Source organism: Penicillium manginii (genome assembly GCF_028828005.1).
Source record: "Penicillium manginii strain IBT 31320 chromosome Unknown utg000003l:1.0-959480.0:1.0-959601.0, whole genome shotgun sequence".
NCBI lineage: Eukaryota > Fungi > Ascomycota > Eurotiomycetes > Eurotiales > Aspergillaceae > Penicillium > Penicillium manginii.
In genome coordinates this window covers 578,415-592,658 of record NW_026643104.1, presented here as the reverse complement: position 1 = coordinate 592,658, position 14,244 = coordinate 578,415, and the positions used below count along the sequence as shown (strand labels likewise).

The following is a 14,244-nucleotide window of genomic DNA, read 5'->3' as shown; positions in this document are numbered from 1 at the left end:
CTCCTTCGAAACTCTTTGAATATTAGAAGATAAATTAAGTCAAAATATAATGAGTTAATGTAAGATTTATTGAGACGTAAATTCAAGTTTCTACAACGAAGCTGAAGCTCTAGCACTCAACTACCAACTTGAAAAAGTCATATGTTGTATTTGCTAAACTCCTCTCGTTCAGCATGCTCAAGCTCGCGGAGGATTGTCTTTTGCCTTTCCTCAGACCGAGGCTTGATATCCACAGCGTAAGGCTTAGCACACCTCAAAAATCCATCAGTATACCCAGTAACTGGGTCGCAATCAATTGGAATTGGAACGCCATTAGAGTCTATCTTTTGTGTTATATTGAATGCCCACAGAATTTTCGCAAAGGCCAAGAAAAGACCTCTTTCCGCTAAATGAATCCCAGGACAGATACGACGTCCAGAACCGTAGGCATAGTGGTCACGCTTCTCGTATTCCGCCGAGGATGCGTATTTTGGAGCAAGTTCAGTGCGATCTTTGTATCTCAAGGGATCGAAAGAATCGGGATCATCATGTAGGGTGCTGTCATGGTGTAATCCCCAGACGTTCATAATAACGGTGGATCCTGCCGGAATGAGCATCCCATTGATTGTGCTTTCTATCGTGTCAATATTTAGCAGGAGGGAACTCAAGACCACGAAAGATCTATACTTGGAAAGGGGATCTTACCTTTGCTGGTAGCGTGTGGAAAGGCTGTGGGCATCACAGGTCGCCACCGCAGTGTTTCCTTGACTACCATGACTATATATGGCAATTTAGAGAAATCGTTCCATGTAGGGGTTCTATCTGAGCCAATAATATCGTCAATAGACCTCTGTGCCTCTGCCTGGGCTTTTGGATATAACGCCATGGCTTGTATAAAGGCGATAGTTGTAATAGATGTGGTATCGGATCCGCCTTCCAGCAGATTTCCCAGCATCAGGTCAATCTCGTGCCGAGTCAGTTGCAAACTTTCTTGCTGCTCAAAAATCATATCCAAATAACTTTCCCCTTTTTCAAATTTAGATTTTTCACGACGCATTAAGACACGATCAACCAATGGACCATAGACAGAGTCCATCATTTTGGCAAGGGCAATAGAGCGAGATTTCCAATTATTGAAAACGCACTCCGGGATCCACGATAGAAACGGAAATAATTCAACGGGCGGAGTACCACCGATCTCAAATATTTCGGAGATACTGTCCAGCACATTATAGAGACCTTTCATATGAGAAGTGGCAGAATTTGGCGTTCGAATACCCGTAACTGGATCCCTGTTAGTCAAAGTAGACCCCAAAAGAAATCTAGACTCACCAAGACTCATAATAACGCTGTTTGTGAAGCGCTTGCAATGACTCATGAATTCATCGGGGCTGCGGCAGAGGTCTTGCAACAGCTGGATAGCCTCTGCGTTCTGAAGAAGATGATGACTCTTTTCACAACGAAGTTCATTGAAGAATTGATGGTAAAGCCGCCTCCCTCTGCGCCACCTGGCATCAGGGCCCAGAAACATAAGATGGTCGTTGTGAAAAACCAGATTATCCGCTATATATGATTTGGGTCGATCGCTATAGATAGCCGACTGTTTGTCGACAAGGTGCTTGATCATGTATGGGGAGCTCAAAACTATAGCCGTTTGTGATCCTAGTTTGAGCGAGAATATGGGTCCGTAGATTGATGCCCACTCTGTGAATCTGCGGTAAAGTATTAGCTTAAAGAATATTACGCTTATTGAGGGAACAATGAGTACTTGAGATAAGCTCCCGTTTTTGGAAGCTGGTGAAGATTTCCAATGATGGGAAGAGACGGCGGGCCTAAAACAGAAATTGGCTTCAAATTGTCTGACAGCACAAATACTCTATACGCACCTGGAGGTAACTTGAAACCTCTCTGGCCTGGAAATTGGCGACGAGCGAAAAGTACAGCAGTAATTGCCGCAAGTACCACAAGACATATTATCGGACCAGTGTACATGGCGGGTTTGTTGATGAAGAATTAGGTACAAATTTTTGAGCAGTGATTTAATTGGAAACAACTTGAACTACTCCGAGTCAGATTTTATGACTACACGAGGTGAATTGCCCTGCGCCACCGTACTGCATCCCACTCGGCTCGGATGCACGCCGCCGATCATGAAGATCTCGTTTCTTACAAGGTTGGTAATGCATTAACAATGTCATTGGAGAGGCAGCTGAACCCCACTACCTATAATTGCAGATCAGTGCATGATCTCCATCAGCCTATCGCTCGGACCTTTCTTCCTGCAATATGCAGCTCGATAAAACTTATTCCATATTTGGTGCCTCTATGCGCTGTTTACTTTCACACACCTGCTCTAGTAGGCTCAGTCCCGTTTCTCCAACGACGCCTTACGATTCTCAGTCCTGGCTACAGAAATAGAGAGGCCCCCTGTGTTCCGTTCAAGTTCAGCTTCTCACCATATCACCTCACTATGGCTGCCACTTCATTCCTATATTCTCAGCTGTTTGTTTCTCTTCCCCAGCCCGACCATGACTTCACTGGTCAGACAATAGTCATCACGGGCGCGAATGTCGGCCTGGGTCTCAATGCAGCTCGGCATCTTTTGGAACTAAATGCCTCCTATGTCATTCTAGGAGTGCGTGATATGACCAAGGGAGAAATTGCCAAGAAATACTTAGAGCAGTTTGCTAAGGAGACCAGCCGAATCGATGTCTTCGAACTTGACATGGAAGATTATCAATCAGTCCAGTCATTTGCAAAGAGGACCTCAGCCGTACCACGCGTAGATGTGGTCATTCTCAACGCAGGAAAGATAGCGCAGGAATTTTACATTGCCGAGGAAGATGAGAGCACAATTACTGTCAACGTTGTTAGCACAATGCTTTTGGCACTCTTGTTGCTTCCTAAACTACGCGCCTCGGCCCAAGCAGGAAAGCAATGCCCACGGTTGGTGATCGTATCCTCCGATCGCCATGTTATGACCAAGTTGCCAGAATGGAAAGCACCTGATACATTCGAAGCTTTGAGAAACAAGGCTTACTATGGGCCAGATGATCGGTAATTGCTCTCTTTGATTCCGTTTCTCTTTTGGTGAAATTTAACTTTCAATGTCAGATATTACGCATCCAAGCTCCTTTCTGTCCTCTGCATGAGGCAGCTAGCAAATGAAATCGTCTTGAAAAGTCCCAGGGTAGTTGTTAATGGACTCACACCTGGCTATTGTGTAACAAATCTTGTCAACGGGGTGAAAGGATTCTGGGGTTGGCAACTTTGGTTCATGAAACATTCAGTGGCTCGCACGGCAGAGCAAGGCTCGCGTACGTTGGTCCACGCGGCAACTTTGGGCTTTGAGAGCCACGGGAAATATCTTAATGACTGCAAGATCGACGAGTAGGTTTCTCACGTGCCACTTGATCTCTAAGTTTCTATTTTCTGACTTCAAATTCAGTGGCGCACTTTCCGATTTTGTCAGAAGCCGAGAGGGATACCAAGCCCAGCAGAAGATTTGGAAGGAATTGCTGGTTAAGTTAGATCGAATTGTACCTGGGGTAGCGGAGAATCTTTCTTGATCTTCTATCCTGCAGATAGGGTCCGCTAGTAATTCATGACGTAGGTGAAATGAGAACTTAAGAATAAGACTTGAGGCCTTATAGCCGAAAAAAGATACGACAGTGCATACTGGTATGGAATTTATATATTTGGAATTTTGACACGTAGTAATATCTTGGTGCATATTGAGTGAGCATGTATCACGTATTGAAGCTAGTATCTTTGTTAGTTGGACTCATAGATCTACGCTTTGTCAAAGTCGGTATTGCAAGACCTCCAGTCTCCACTTTCCACATTATTAGGTTGGGATCGACATCCCCTTAGTGACTTGAAAGATACAAGTGGAAAAATTTTAATCCTTGGCTCATGCACCATGACATGGGTCATTTTTCTCCCAATATTGTGCCAGCAAGGCTATATAAATTCGCTCAAAGTCGCCAAAACTACCATTTCCATATATTCATTCCCCAACTGAGCAATAAGCTTCGAGTCCACATCCGAGCGGATCTCAATCCACGTCATGTTCACTTTGGAAGGAATCGCTTTGGTTACAGGCGCGTGTAGGTAAGTCATCAGTCAACTCATGGGATTCGGCTAAGCTCTCCAGCTAGCGGCATTGGACAAGAATGTGCTTTTGCATTTGCGGGTCAAGGTGCAGATGGTGTGGTCTTCGTAGACCTTGATCTCGCTAAAGTGCAAGAAAACGCCGAAAAGAGTGTTCAGTTAGCCACAAACTCTTCGTATCGAGCCCTTGCCATTTCTGCCGATGTGACCGATCCAATTCAAGTTCGAGAAATGATCTGTCAAACCCTTAACTCGTTCGAAAGAATCGATTACAATGTCAATTGTGCAGGGGTGCTCTCCCAAGGTGCATTTTATTTTGATAACCTCTGTGCTAATATTGTTGGCAGGTATCGATGAACACTGCAATCTCAATAGAGGATATATCCCTAGAGGAGTGGGAACGGGTCAGCCGTGTCAATGTATACGGTATCCTAAATTGCCTGCAAGCCGTGGGTAAAGCAATGAAGTCCCAGTCACGAACTACTGTCACTTGCCGAGATAAACCGAGAGACGGTGGCAAGGGATCCATCGTCAATATTGGATCCATTCATTCCTTCTTATCTGCTCCCGGGACTGCCCAATACACGACATCGAAACACGCTATGTTGGGCTTAACAAGATCTGCAGGTATACTAAATTTTCCGCACTCTGATAACTGAAATAAATGCAAAGTCTAACTTGAACCTTGGAATCTGCTAAAAAGCCGTTGACTTCGCATTGAACGGAATTCGAGTTAATGCGGTCTGCCCCTCATGGGTCAATACTCCGATGATAAACAACAACAAAGAGCTCGCTCAGGTGCATCAACGAGTGCCTTCTGTCGTTCCTTTGGGACGCATTGCAGAGCCAGAGGAGATTGCGGATATTGCTATATTTCTTTGTAGTCCCATGGCTAGCTACATTACAGGAAGTGCTTGGACCGCAGATGGAGGTTTTACCTCATGTGTGAAATTATAGAATTCCATTAGGGTCAGATCTACTAGTATCACTAGGATTACCGTTCAAGTTCAAACAGGCTTAGATATAACGTGTTTCGCCACCGAATCGGCCGCCTCAAGAACACATAGAACCTTGGAAATATCATGATGATAAATTACAACTTCAAATATCTCAACAACCAAATATTATTTTTGATTTACTAAGGAGAATAATATAGTACGAACTTGAAGCTTTTTCAATCCATGGTTTTAAGTAATTACTAGTATTTTCTACTAGTAGTACCTACAACTGGGTAAGATTACGAACTTTGGAAGAATACAGAATAATTTATACCATCAAGCTCTAAGTACTAGTAGTGAAATATTTTTTTAATTAGGTATAAAATCCAAGGTTTACTTACCACTCGTAGTAATACTATTGAGAATATAGCATAGTCTCTCAAATCGTGATAGTTGTTGAGTTATAAAGTTTTAATTTATCATATTTCTGTGTTCTTGGGGCAGCCGACTCAGTGGTGAGATACCTAGGTACGTTAGTAACTCAGGTCAACAGCCTGAGTGAGGAAAAGTCAATCTCTGTCATGAGATAATAATCCGACGCGATAAACTGTAAAGTTACGAGTGGTAATGCTCAGAATACCTTCCAAGCCACACCCATCTAGACAAGGACTGTCTTCTTATCGTTACAGAGAATTAAAATATAAGAAATCTACTTCTGGGAGCTGAACAATATTAGAGGGCCATCGAGTTTTATTGAGTTCTCTAATTGTCACATCTGGATTTTGCAGGTAGAAGACTCGAGATACACTGCATTGGGGTGATAAACCGATTATGGCTATAAATGTGCCTTTTCTGCAATAATGGTTGCTAGAACCGCCATCACTGAGGCGTCTGCCTTACTGGAGCTTACCAAACCGGTTTATCATCTTTAACTGAACCGACAGCCATTCTCATTATCTGCCTAGTAGCTTATATAAAGCCCAGGTTGTGTGAATGGATGCTGTGCGCTGCAATGCTTGAGGGGCAACCATACAGGATATTGTATAGATTTTCTGCACCAACCATATCGTATAATAATTCGTCCGAGAATTCCACATTCTCCAGCATACTATGTGAAGGTGGCGTACCGTTTATCAAATCGATAAGTTGGTCCCTTTGGCAGTTCCACGGCATCTGGCTCTGAAAGCTCGACGCTTCGATTGAGAAATTATAATGAGGCAGTGAGACGCCACGCTGTATTGTCTGAGCTGCTCCCACATTGGAGGTTTGAAAGCCGTGGTCCGGTCTGGATACGTTTTCTCGGGCCTCTTGAGAACTGGAGCTCAGCCGCATACAGGGAATTTGCAACTTATAGCACTTCGAACAAGGATCTCCCGAGTCGCACTTGATCTTCCGGCTCCGACAGGTTTGACATGCGATCGAAACCCTTTTACATTTCTGAGAAGCTGTCTGGTGATTCGTCATGTGTCGGCGGAGAGTATCACTGGTACGGTCAAATCAATATGCTTCTGGGATATTCAACCATTTCGGTATGTATTATGTAGCTACCTCCGCGTAAAGCCACGAAAACATGTCTGGCATATGTAGAGTGAACGGTCTTTGTGACCAGCCTGGTGCCGGCTCAGATGCTCTTTGTGCTTGAACGACCGAGAACAGCCGGAGAAATGACAATGAAAATGACTCTCTTTGAAAATATTACGATCAGTCATCTTTGGTCAAGTCGTGCGAGGAAGATGAAGAAAAATAAATGAAAAGAAAGGATGTTGCGTTAGAGCCGGAGAAATTGAAAGAAGAGAAATTACACATGAGTTCAAAGTCGAAATAGCAAAAATACCCGATAATACTGCGAGGTAGTCGAGAAATGCAGGAAAAACCTGCTATTTACCCGATCTATGCAGTTCGGAGTCTTACGACAAAGCATTGCTTCTGAAGTGCACAATTTACTTGAAACCCACTACTCCCGAGAGCTCAACTAATGAAACGCTTTTCCAGGCGTGATCAGCCCCTTGCTGTTGTTCCAAGGTTTTTCTTTCGCTTTTACTTGGCGTGGCTCGGATATCCAACGAAAAAGCTCCCAACATCACCTCCCACAAAATTTAAGATTTCTGACGAGAAAAAACATGAATAAGAAAAATCAAACGCAATCAAGCATGCATGCACATACAGCATGATATGAGGCTCCGGGTCCACTGGAGTGCAGGTTCCTCACCAACCTTGGAAGAAATCCCAATACAATACGTACTAGTATTGTACAGTACGGCAGCTGTTTGATACGGCTGCGGGACATTTGAATACCAGCTCCTGTAGAGAATTCCAACGTCATGCGTGAACACCGGAGAATTGAAATGCATTCAAGTTGTCGAATAGAACGGAATACATTTTGATTTGCTTCCATATATTCTATGCGGTCGGATTTCCAAGGACTTGCAAAATCATTAGGTCTACTTGAGGAAAGGGTTAGAGGTTGGAAATCATAGTCCGTATCTGGATCGGATGATCTTATGTGACGCCTGACAATATTGGGCTAAGATTAGCAGTATGAAATGCACACCCCACCAACCCTCAGCTTCCCACAAACTTGGAAGGATTATCGGATCGGAATCCCCATTTTGGGGGATTTAGTAGAAACATGATCTGCAAAATCCCACCGCCAAATGGCCCAAAAGACTGATCATATTCTAGCCTGGCAAGCAACACTCCGGAAGTTTGCCTCAAACTCCGAAGAAGCGGTGTCCGGCTGAGATCACTGGGGACATGCAGAGGCTCGAAACTGAGTCGTACCGATATCCTGGGTCAATCTATTGACAGCAGGAATTAGTTGCCGACACTTCGATGTGCTGCAATCCGCCCGAAAAAAAGAGTAACAAGAAAAAAAAGAAACAAGGAAAAAAGAAACAAGAAAAAAAGAAACAAGAAAGAAGAAAAAAGTAAAAAAGAATTACGTTTTTTTTTCTTTTTCTTTTTTCTTTTTTCTTGCATGAGCGATCAATCCGTTTCCTCAGGAGCAGCGGGTGCTTCGCAGAAGTTGAACATGATGATGGCATTGCTTGGATCTGGAGGTGTACTGGTATAGATGGATAGCTGAGGTAATACTACTACTGGTACCCAGAGTGATTACTAGTTATTGTCACTAACAAATTAAAGTGCCTGGAGGGGTTCCTCTAATTTCTTGGATTTCCAACGACAAGTAACTTAAATGTCCTTGGCTTCGACCCGCTGAACACGAGCTTGTCTTCCAATCCCATAAATTCCTCACATTACCATTCCTACAAACCGACCGATTCCAAGGTTCTATCTCAGGCTATTGGAATTGATTGAAGTCATCATGTCATCCACGCCTGTCTCTTCATCAAGCTCAGCTGCAAATGACTCGACCTTTACGGGATATAGCAGCATGCTTGTAAGTAAGATGATTGGGCATCCTAGTGAGCACAGAGCTAACCCTGACAAAAGGACATGTGTGATGGAGTAGCGGTAGTAGGTATGGCCTGTCGGACTGCTGGAGGTGTTGATAATCCTGAGCAGCTCTGGGAGTTCCTCCTTTCTAAGAAGGACGGGTCCAGCGACATTCCGCCTGCTCGCTGGGAGCCGTACTATAATCGAGACCCTCGAAACAAACCAATTTTGGCCAGCGCAATTACTGCAGGATATTTTGTCAAGGGCTTAGACGATTTTGACCCTCAATTTTTCGGTATATCTCCAAACGAAGCTAGACAAATGGATCCACAACAGCGCATCTCGCTTGAGGTTGCTTGGGAAGCATTGCAGAATGCTGGGATAACTGCAAAATCATTGAAGGGCACCAATACATCCGTCTTTTGGGGAGTGAACTCGGATGATTATTCTAAGCTCCTCCTGGAAGACCTTCCGAATGTCGATGCCTGGATGGGAATTGGGACAGCATACTGTGGAGTCCCGAATCGTATTTCATACCACCTTGATCTGATGGGGCCTAGCGTTGCAGTTGATGCCGCCTGTGCTTCCGGGCTTGTCGCTGTTCATCATGGAGTCTCGGCCATTCGAGCCGGGGAATCAAACATTGCTATCGTTGGTGGGGTAAACGCTCTCTATGGACCTGGTCTCACCACCGTACTGCAAAAGGCTGGAGCTTTAGCACCCGATGGTCGTTGTCGGTCGTTCGATAATGAAGCTGCAGGTTATGGGCGTGGAGAGGGAGTAGGAGCCTTGGTTTTGAAGAAACACTCCCAGGCTGTACAAGATGGCGACCAGATTCTCGGCATTGTCAAGGGAACATCTGTGGCTCATGATGGCAAGACAAATGGAATCATGGCCCCAAATGCTGCATCACAGGCTTTGGTTGCAAAGAATGCACTGTGTGTGAGCAGCCTGGAAGCCAGTAGCATTCAATATATTGAGGCGCACGCAACCTCGACACCATTAGGTGACCCAACGGAAATTTCGGCTATGAGCTCTGTGTACGGACTAGACCCTGCCAACCCGTGTTTCATCGGCAGCATCAAGCCGAATATTGGACATTTGGAGGCGGGTGCCGGAGTCATGGGCATGATTAAGGCTATTCTTGCTGTTGAGAAAGGAATCTTGCCTCCACAGGCCAATCTCAAAACTCTCAGCAATCGTGTAGACTGGAAGAATTCCGGTCTAGAGGTTGTTCGGGAAAAGATGGATTGGCCGATGACAAATGAACGACGTCGAGCAGCCGTATGTTCCTACGGATATGGGGGAACAGTATCACACGCCATTGTTGAGCAATGCCCTGAAATGTACATTACTGGCACGCCGCAAATTTCCAAGGATGGTGAAAAAAACCAAATGATTCTGCTTGTGTCCGCCCCACACAGGAAGCGACTCCCTATCATTGCCGACACTCTGTGGTGCTGGATCAAGTTGAATGCAACCGAGGAGAATCTGGCCCGTATCTGCACCACCCTGGCAGTACGTCGAGACCATTACCAGTTCCGCTTTTCAGCGGTCATTGAAAATGTGAAACAAGCTCTGCAAGCGCTTGACAGTCTCCGCCAAGGTTCAACCGAGAAGTGGATGGTTGAAACCCGTTGTCTGTCCAATGATCACAGCAAGGAAACTGTGTGGGTATTCTCTGGGCATGGCTCTCAGTGGACCAACATGGGGAAAGAGTTACTCCAAAATAAAGACTTTTGCAAGGCAGTTGAGCCACTTGATGACGTCGTGCAGAAAGAGATCAACTCATCTCCTGTCGCGTGGCTACAGAATGGAGATTTCCAGTCAACCGATCGAGTCCAAATTCTTACATATATCATGCAAATTGGCATCACTGCGGTTCTTCAAGCCCGAGGTATCTTCCCAGATGCAGTCATTGGTCATTCAGTTGGCGAGATAGCGGCGAGTGTTGTTGCTGGTGCACTTTCGCCCGTCGAGGGTGTATTGATTGTCACTCGGCGAGCAGTCCTTTATCGCCAAGTCATGGGAAAAGGAGCTATGGTTCTTGTTCAAAAGCCTCCTCGATATGTCAATCAAGATTTGGAAGACTACGAGGACGTGGTTGTAGCGATCGAATCGTCTCCATCGTCTTGTGTTGTTGCAGGGTTGAAAGAGAATGTGTCATTGATTGCCGAAAAATACAATGCAGAGGGTGTCAAAACATTTCATATCAAAACGGATGTCGCATTCCACTCGCCTATGATGGTGTCATTAGGCGAGCGTCTGCGTGGTGTTCTGTTGAATACATTGAGTCCAGCCGAGCCAACCGTCAAGTTATACTCGACCGCCCTTTCTGATACCCGGGGGCAAGACCTTCGAGATTCCGAATATTGGTTGAAAAACATGATGAATCCAGTGAGGCTTACTGAAGCCGTGGACAGTGCCATCCAGGATGGATACCGGATCTTTCTGGAGGTTTCGAGCCACCCTATTGTGTCTCACTCGATCACCGAGATCTTGCTAGATCGACAGATTGAAGAATTCTTCGTTGTCCCCACTCTGCACAGGGATCAGCCAGCTTATAAGAATATCCTCCAATGTCTTACTCGGCTACACTGTGGTGGACTAGACATTGATTGGGCTGCACAAATGCCGGGACCTTGGGCGCGTGGCCTACCAACGGGGCCGTGGCTTCACCAACCACTGCTACCAAATGTCAAATCCAGTGGTGGCAGTATGGAAACACATGAAGTCAAACAGCATAATATTCTCGGACACCGAATTGCAGTAGCTGGCACCGATACTGTGGTGTTTGAAAGTCTCTTGGATAGGAATTCAAAACCATTCCCCGGAAGTCACCCTGTTTCCGGCACCGAAATTGTACCTGCCGCTTGTCTTTTGAATACCTTTCTGAAGATATCAGACAGGAAGCAGTTGAAAAATATCGATTTGAAAGTACCCGTTGCTATCGATATTCCAAGGAAAGTGCAAGTCGTGGTTCACGGAAACCAACTCAGGATCATGTCACAGATTATTCAAACGGGTAATTCTGATGACTATTCCTGGCTTACCCATACCACTGCAACATGGAGCCCTGGCGCTAGCCTGCGTATGGAAATGAGCGATCTCAATATTTCGGAATTTCGAACCAGAAAACAGCTGCTAGACAGTTTTGCAGTGAACTATTTGTCTAGTGTGGGTGTTCCTGAAATGGGATTTCCTTGGAAAGTGATTGAGCACTACGGTGATGAATCCGAGATGCTTGCAAGGGTGGATGTTGCCCCTGACAGAGAATTGGTCGACTGGGATCCATCATCCTGGGCACCATTGTTAGATGCAGCAACATCGATTGGATCTTGCATTTTCTTTGATATACCCCGCTTGCGAATGCCGTCACACGTTCAGCAATTCGATAAACTGACGGAAAGAATCCCACCAAAGATGGCCTGGATTCGTGTTCAGAGAGACCCAAGTATGAAATTCTGTTCACACATTGAAGTCCTCGATGAGCAAGGTGGTGTACTTGTGAGGTTCACTTCCATGCAGTTCTCTGAAATTGAAGGGACTCCAAGCTCAAGTACAGCAGTTGGTGGCCTGGTGCATCGCGTTGCTTGGCCTCCAGCTACTTTTGCGGAAGAGCCTGTCCAAATCGCACGAGTGGTTTTTGTTTCGAGTAGTGATGGACTGGCGCAAAAATATGTTCAGTCATTACCTGAACACATCAGCTCTATCCAATTCTCAAGCCCTGCGGATCTTGAGTCCGCTTCGACAAGCATTTTCCGAGAGGGAACAATCATTGTGTACATACCTGATGAGGTGGATTCCACTGAACAGGTACTTCAAGCTACCGAGAATCACGCTTGGGAACTTGTCCGAATCATGAAATTTGCTATACATTCATCTACCGGGGTCCAGGTGTTCGTTCTGACAAAGGATTTGATGAATTTCAAATCAACAGCATCACTTGCAAACTCTGCTCTGGTGGGCCTGAGCAGAGTGATCTCAAGCGAGCATCCCGAAAGTTTTGGTGGCCTTGTCGATGGCGAGGATCACTTGTTCCCTCTTACGACCATAAAGTACGTACGAAATGCCGATGTTATCCGAATCATTGATGGAGTACCACGCATTGCTAGATTGCGCACTCTTCCGACGGAGTTGCGAACGCAGAAAGTATCCAGCTCTCTTCCTCAACCTCGGGGGACCTACTTGATTACCGGTGGCCTGGGTGCTCTTGGACTTGCCACTGCTGAATTTCTTGTCCAGAATGGAGCCCGGCGGCTCGTTCTTTTATCCCGTCGCTCGCTTCCCCCGCGGACATCCTGGGATAACTGTCAAGGCGATCTCAAAGCAGCAATCGACAAGATCCTAGACCTGGAGCAAATGGGAGTTTCAGTTCATGTTTTATCCAATGATATTGGTATCCCCAATGCTTCGAAGGAGCTAAAACATTCTCTCGAACGACTGAATCTTCCACCGGTTTTGGGTATAGTCCATGCAGCTGGGGTCCTGGAAAATGAATTGGTCATTAGTAGTACTAAAGCCGCATTCCATCGAGTTTTCCTGCCAAAGATTTCTGGTGCTCTCACCCTACATGAAGTTTTCCCCCCGGTACTCTCGATTTCTTCATGCTTTTCTCCTCTTGTGGACAACTACTTGGCTTCCCGGGCCAGAGCTCATATGGAAGCGCAAACACTTTCCTCGATGCAATGGCCACCCATCGCCGAAATCTTGGCGAAAATTCAATTTCTTTCCAGTGGACCTCTTGGCGTGGAATGGGCATGGGAAGTGACTCTGAATTTGTCGCTGCAGAACTGTATGGCAAGGGGATTACTGATATTACTTGCAGCGAGGCATTCCAGGCCTGGAATCATCTCGCACAGTACGACTTAGACCATGGAGTGATTCTTCGTACGCGTCAAATGGATTCGAAAGAGCCGCTTCCTTCTCCTATCTTACATGATATCATCGATCGAACGTTGTATGATCATGCTACTGGCAGTGAATGTCCGGTGATGGAAGCTTCCAGCAAACTACCGCCATCGGGACCGGAGCTGACGACCTACATTGATGAGAAGATACGCTCATGCGTTGCTGGTGTACTTCAGCTTTTACCGAGTGATGTCGACTCTCGAGCTGCATTGAGCGATCTTGGTCTGGACTCTGTTATGAGCGTCACATTCAGACGAGAACTTCAGAAAACTTTCAGGATCCCTGTCCCCCCCAACCCTGGCTTGGAACCATCCTACCGTAAATCATCTGGCTCGGTGGTTCGAAAAAAAGCTCAGCATCACGAGTTGTTAAGCTTTGTTGAAAATACATAGGGCAGAGATAGGGACTAGTCACTGGCTATTGTACCTTTGCAGCCTATAGGGTCTTCTAGAGAAATTCTCCAATGAAACTTTCATTTACATTCCTAATATCAGCGGCCTCAACAGCAATAATTCACTGTCGGGCGCTACGAGGCTTAATTTTATTAGAGAGGTTGTGACGTTGCTCCAAGTATCTATACTGCGGCGGTCTATTCAGTTATCTAACTTGGATTCGCGCATGTGTCAAGGCACTTGTGCTTCAGTTAGTAACTATCCAGCATCCGCCTTGACCTTACTGTCTCCACGCATTCACCACTCATGGATCAGAGCTTCTGTCAACAGGAGCTGCCAGCGGTGTAAACTGCCAAATATTACCATGAGCGCCCAAAATTAGAAGAACATGATTGTATGAAAAGCGTAAACCTGTACAAATGTAACCTCTCATTTTTGCTGCTGCACCATAGATTGCTACCCAATCGCTTCTCTCGCCGCATATTTCTGCGCATGCTGCAGTATGTACAAGGGTC

At 45.6% G+C, this 14,244-nt stretch overlaps 4 protein-coding genes across 4 annotated transcripts; 3 read left to right on the top strand and 1 right to left on the bottom strand.

The window, feature by feature from the left end:
• Positions 1 to 137: 137 nt before the first annotated feature.
• N7533_003581 (cytochrome P450) lies at positions 138 to 1,971 on the bottom strand (the record flags this gene model as incomplete). The annotated part of the gene is made up of 5 exons (XM_057100231.1): positions 138 to 613; positions 685 to 1,263; positions 1,312 to 1,691; positions 1,748 to 1,811; positions 1,866 to 1,971. 5 exons carry the CDS (start codon positions 1,969 to 1,971, stop codon positions 138 to 140), a joined length of 1,605 nt encoding a protein of 534 aa, XP_056962919.1.
• Positions 1,972 to 2,449: 478 nt separating this feature from the next.
• Positions 2,450 to 3,548, top strand: N7533_003580 (uncharacterized protein; the record flags this gene model as incomplete). Its single annotated transcript, XM_057100230.1, has 3 exons — positions 2,450 to 3,036; positions 3,094 to 3,369; positions 3,428 to 3,548. 3 exons carry the CDS (start codon positions 2,450 to 2,452, stop codon positions 3,546 to 3,548), a joined length of 984 nt encoding a protein of 327 aa, XP_056962918.1.
• Positions 3,549 to 4,048: 500 nt separating this feature from the next.
• N7533_003579 (SDR family NAD(P)-dependent oxidoreductase) lies at positions 4,049 to 5,049 on the top strand (the record flags this gene model as incomplete). The annotated part of the gene is made up of 4 exons (XM_057100229.1): positions 4,049 to 4,092; positions 4,128 to 4,383; positions 4,440 to 4,719; positions 4,796 to 5,049. The coding sequence occupies 4 exons, from the start codon at positions 4,049 to 4,051 to the stop codon at positions 5,047 to 5,049; spliced, it is 834 nt and encodes a 277-aa protein (XP_056962917.1).
• Positions 5,050 to 8,355: 3,306 nt separating this feature from the next.
• N7533_003578 (type I polyketide synthase) lies at positions 8,356 to 13,729 on the top strand (the record flags this gene model as incomplete). Its single annotated transcript, XM_057100228.1, has 3 exons — positions 8,356 to 8,430; positions 8,484 to 13,016; positions 13,079 to 13,729. 3 exons carry the CDS (start codon positions 8,356 to 8,358, stop codon positions 13,727 to 13,729), a joined length of 5,259 nt encoding a protein of 1,752 aa, XP_056962916.1.
• Positions 13,730 to 14,244: the final 515 nt, after the last annotated feature.